Genomic DNA, 6,000 nt, shown 5'->3' with positions numbered 1-6,000 from the left:
AAGTAAATTAGGTTAGTACCGTACAATAGTACTAATAGCGCGTACTACTATACTATAGTAGATATATATATATATATATATATATATATATATATATATATAAGCCTATTTTGTATCTCTGATTAGCATCTCATTAAGAATTGTGATTTAATTCTCCATAGATCCGCCGGATTAACATGAATTTTAACTCTTACATCAACAAAGGAGACCTTCGAGAAACAAAAATTTTACATTGTTCTGTATTTTATAAAATTTAAAAAATTCTGATATACTTGTCAAAGCTAGGCTTTAACCATTTCTATTTCATCATACAAATTCGGTTAAATTTTATTTATATTTATAGATTTAAATTTATTTATCAAAATTCACAATTAAAATATCGATGGTATCTTTAAAGTTTCCAATTGTTGGCAAAAAATTAATTCTAGTAACAGACAAACTCGTCAATAAAATGCTAGCAAGAGATAAAATAGATTTCTTATGAATTACCTCTCATTCTATAGCAGGTGTTTGGCAATGCTCAGTCCATTCTATGTATATGTCGTAGAACTTGTCAGCTTTCACTTGAAAAAATCTCGGCTGATGAATATATCGGATAATAAAAGTGCGAGATACAATAAGCTTGCTTGGCAACTTACGGATTTTAGAAAAGCGCCTCTGCCTTTATACACAGCGCCATGTGATCTGCTTCCATGCTTGTGTAGCATGTTTAATCCTCTATCGACGCTCATTCATAAAATCATACACAACGAACACTCTCAGTTCTTTCTCTATGGAATATAACACCCGAGAAAGTTCACGTCACACTCTTCAATGTCCTCACGCAGATGCTCACGATTGTTGATGTTTATTCTCGTGTCAAACCTGAATAAGTTTACTTGTATAGGTACATTTATATTTATATATTTTATCATATTTAAATACCTAATCCACATTCAGACTTGTTTAATCGCGTTTGATTTTCTCTTTTAATTATTATTAAACTAAAAATTATGATAGAAGAAAATAAAGGAAAGCACACAAATTAAAATAAGAAAGAGTTGCAAAGTAAAATGAAATAATTCGAATAACTATACAATAATAAAGTAAACAAGAAATAAAGAAAAATTAGAAAAAGAAATTGAAATATAAATCTGTTACATAAATCTATCTCAAATGTACATAAAATTGATATCAAATGTATATGTGTATGTATCTCCAGTCTGTCTTAATTTTTAATGGAATGTATAATTAATTGACACTTCATCTTGTCGCGTTCTATAAATATCGAATGGCACTGAAATGAATTGCAAAGAAATGATATCAGGCAAGTTTCCCACGGCACAAGATCAACATATAGAATGATCTTTGCACTATAATTTAAGAACGTGATAAGATGTCCTATAAGACGCGTTATCGATTTAGCTCGACTCGAATATTTGTAATTTCTCGGAATCTTTGTCGGACCAAAGCCAAAAATTGCGGGAATGCGTTCGATTGAACTTTTGAAGCGATATGACTTTATCGAAGCGCGAGAAAAGACCATCGATAAGAATGTTATTGTGAACTAGTTCCGTGTTTGAGTAATATGTGACTAATCTCTGAAGAATAACATTCTATAAATTCAAGGAAATCTATTTCTGCATAAGCTATAAAAAAACACAATGTAAAAAGAAACAAAATAGTCTGATAAGAAATTAATAATTTATATTGGAATGTTTTTTCAGAATTAAAAATTTTTGAATTGGAAATAACTCCATACACTTAGAGAAAAAACACTACATACTTTGTAGTTACTTTGTACCATACAAACTTTATAAAGGTGACGACTATACAAGTGTCATTTCATATGTAGAATTAACACACACAGCACATAAATGAGTAAACTGTTTTAGAGTTATTACAATTATACAATAATTTATTCAATATATTTATGCCACTTATTTATATTTATGCCACTTATTTATATTTATGCCATTAATTCCACGTATTGTGGACAAAACTTGCACAGTTGTCACCTTTATAGTTACCATCATTCTTTTTTGAGTATCATTATACAGTTCGATATTTAGGTTTTAGCGCAACAATAATTCGTCACGACAGCTGTTTAAATACATCGGCTTATTTACGCGAATAAAGAATTCCCGCAATGCGAGCAAACTGCAAACACGCGTACCAAACGTTTTCTCAAGTGCTTCGAAGAACTAATCTATAATTACCGTGAGCAAATTCCCGTGTAATAGTATACAGTACCAATGTCGAGATGAAATTTATCAAATTATACTAAATAACGTAAAAATAATATGTTATTCTAAATTAATACGCACTTCTAAATTCTTTCGGAGAAAAATAAATAGAAAATTATGTTACAAAGTATATTATCAGCAAGAGCTTAAGAGCAATTATTAAATTCTTTATAATCGATTCTATTGATTGCTAAATTAAAGAGAATGCAAATGCAATGAAAATATGAGCAAAAATATTAATAATATTCTTGATTTCATAGAAGCTAAAATTGATTTCATAGATTATAAAATAAATTATTATAAATTATTAATAATAATTTCTATAAATTATTTTCAACTAATTACATTATTTCATTTAATATTCATTGTTAAAAATAACAGGTAAACAATAGTATTATTATTAAGTATTTATTATTTTTCGCAATTTTGTGATTTTATTATAAATATATGTATTATCTGTAATATAAATATATGTATTATCTGTAATAAATATCGTAAAATTTCGACCACGTAATTTTAAAAGACTTATAGTACAAGGATCGAACAGACTCCAATCGAAGAGAATCGAAATGTTCGTTTTATTTCCGTGAGGAAGTCACGTAGCAGCCGGTGCTATAAACGACGACTCGCGTGCATGAGAATACTTGTAAACGCATTGAAAATACATTTTCCTCTCTGTCTCACGAATTTCTGTTTGTTTTTTTCTTTTAGATCGACAACGATAAAATGCACATTTTCATGCGATTATCGCGACACGCGAGGTCACGTTTGTAAAGTCTATTGAAATAACTCTATCATTTTTTAATTCTACCGTGATTACAAATACTGTTGACATTAAAATTAATTGTCGAGTCAATCTTGATAAATCATACTGTGTAACTGTCACTTTCCTGTACTTCCTTACAAACGAGTTTATATAATATTTAAACATTATTCACTTATACATTAATCAATTGTTACTATTTTAATGTCTCTACTAGTATAATTCTCATTTATATTATTTCCTAAGCATTTAATTACTTCATTAAAAATAAGAGAAAAGATGATAAAATTCTGTTAGATGTCAACACCTCTAAAATCACGAGAGAGGTCTCCTGAAAGTAACGTTGTTCACTGCGCGAAACTCACGGATGTACTGCCGATTTGCCGTCGCGATCTCTTGATATCATATCATCGACTCGATGATTCACGCATTTACTGTCAACGGAGTCGACGCGTCTACTGACGACCTTACGATATAATGAGGAAGACATCGCCGCCGTATCGTTACGATGGTAAGGAATCAGCTGGCTGTACAAGGAAGAAGGAGAAGAAGAAGAGTAGGGATTGAAGTAGTCGCAAAGGAAAGGCAAGGTGTCACTCGAAGTAAGAATCGCATCGGCAACAAATTCGAACAAGAGACACCTTTTACATCTTTAATTGCTTACAGAAAAAATTATAGAGAAAATTGATAAGAACAGGGCTATGAAATTAAAAAGAAAAATTTGCATACAAGCTTGGTTTTTTAGGAGTTTGAGAAAATATTTATGTCAATATAAACATATATTTATAATTTCTTTAATAATTTTCTGTTACGTTAACATTATTATACTTATACATACAGGTAAAAAAAGAGAGAAAGAGAGAAAAAAGAGAATGTAAAGTTAATAATAAATTTTCTTTTATATTTATTTTGAATTATTTGGATGAGTAACTTCCTTTTTTCGTTAGCCAATGACGTAACTATTACTCTTGGATCACTGTTGCAATCAATTTATCAATTGTAAGATTTGCATTTTAGATAGACCATGAATTTGCTTGAACACGACGTTTAATGGAGGGGATCCTCGCAATAGCGGTGCATGTAATAAGCACTGCCTTCCGCGAATCATACGTGCGCAATGATTCATCATGCTTGTGACCGAGGAAGAGAATAGAATGACGACATTCTCGAGATAGGTATTCAGTGTGTAAATACGGGCAAATGTACAGCGATTTCGCTGAAGTCTTTCAAACGCTTCTCAAACTCGATAAAGAGTCCGGAAGTGAGACTTATAATATTCATTTTCCAAAGAAAAGAAGTTTTTAAAAAAATTTTCTAATTAATGAAGTAATATTTTTTAACTCATTGTCAATCTTTTCCTATGTCATTATTTTTTCTAATGATTTATATTTTTTTTACAGGTTTTTTTACAATCTGATTTAAAAATATTAAAAATACAAATATAAGTTTCAGTGATTTCTACTCTTACTTTTTTCTACTCTTACTTTTTGTAGATCTGATATACATATTTTCATTAATTTTTTTTGTGTCATGTATCTCTTTCTTATACAAATTTTAAATCATAGTTTATATCAAGACATAATTTGTATTGAGATTTTAAACGCGACTCTTGTACGATTCCTGATATAGCATCACTACACGGCACTTCGTTAATCATGCCTTCGTTGTTGTCGAATACCTGGAATCGCACGGACTAATTATCATTCGGTTATTCTTGCATATGTTTACGTCGTCGTCGACGTAATCGATATTCATCTTGAATCGATAGCGGCATGTAATCTCTCGCCATATAAAGCCATGTAAATAATTCTCGGCGCTGTTTCCTCTTAGCCGGAATTACGAGTTGGGTCCATTCATTCGACTGATGATGTAATTGCAATCGTACTACTACATGCCGCTGAATTGAACAGATAAAAGCAGGGTCGTCAGTGCAAGATGTATCATCGATGATGTAACTGTTGCCGTAATGTTAATTTTGCGTTTTATTATCAATTCAAAAATCTTTCGCAACTTTTTGTGGAATTTTCTTGAATAACATTTTCTATTTGTTTAAAATTGTTTTGCATGGAAGATAACTTAAAAAAATTATGTACTCCCTTTTGCTTATAATTCTTAAGTTGGATAAAAAAATTAGCATTTAAAATATGTGATAAATACATCAATTTACATGTGTTAAATTTATCATACAGAATATTCATTTATCTTTAATTCAAATTAATTTCGCGCTATTAATTAGGTATTAACGATGATAGTTAATTAAAAGATGAAAATATTGTTTTTTTGTAAAACTTGTGATACATTTTGCGTTTTATAATAAATAACAGTAGAAAAAATAAATTTTTATTTTTAAGATACGTTATTTTTTTATCATTTGTATAAATATTCATAGAAACTTGTATTAAGACTTGTATGCTATTCAATAACAATTGGCAATTCAGACAAGTTGGAGCCTTGAACTTGGGAACTCGAGGAAGACGAATAACAAATGTGATACGATCACCACGACTCGGTCTAGTGATTCACTTTTGCGAGTCAAGGATGCGACGATTCTTGTCAAAGCATGATCTCTGAGAAGTCATAAATTGCCGGTTACTCAACCGATGTTGTCTACTAAAAAGCAGTTTCCAATACTGATAAAATCGTAACGAAGATATACCTTAGCTTAAGCGAACGAAAGCAAAATTAGCTCTTTCAGAAATAGAATCGACTCATCTATGAAGTGGAATTCGAACATTCGTCACTTCCGGAAATATTGAGTACTCCGTTTTTGATCTCTCGTATTTATATCATCGATCAATAAATATCTATACGCCAATATCTTTGTGAAACTTGAAGATTGAAGACTAACTGTATGTATTTTTAAATTAAAAATGATTTTACAAAGTTACTTTATAAATGAATTAATCATTTTCATTGTCGAATAAATAAAAAATAATTTATTTAAAAATTTTCGAAATTTAAATAATTTTATAATAATTTATTTAATTGTGATAATTTGAATGAAATATTAAA

General features: G+C 29.7%; 1 protein-coding gene across 1 annotated transcript in view; it reads right to left on the bottom strand.

Moving 5' to 3' along the window:
- The window catches only part of LOC105619122 (sterile alpha and TIR motif-containing protein 1), a 33,120-nt gene extending 32,389 nt beyond the window's left edge, over positions 1 to 731 (bottom strand). Inside the window, exon 1 of the mRNA XM_012200651.1 lies at positions 639 to 731. Coding sequence (XP_012056041.1) covers positions 639 to 731 — 93 coding nt within the window. The remainder of the gene's footprint in view (positions 1 to 638) is intronic.
- Positions 732 to 6,000: the final 5,269 nt, after the last annotated feature.

Source organism: Atta cephalotes (genome assembly GCF_000143395.1).
Source record: "Atta cephalotes unplaced genomic scaffold scaffold00019, whole genome shotgun sequence".
NCBI classification, from domain to species: Eukaryota; Metazoa; Arthropoda; class Insecta; order Hymenoptera; family Formicidae; genus Atta; species Atta cephalotes.
The sequence above is the reverse complement of the archived record's forward strand: the minus strand, read 5'-3'. Positions and strand labels throughout refer to the sequence as shown.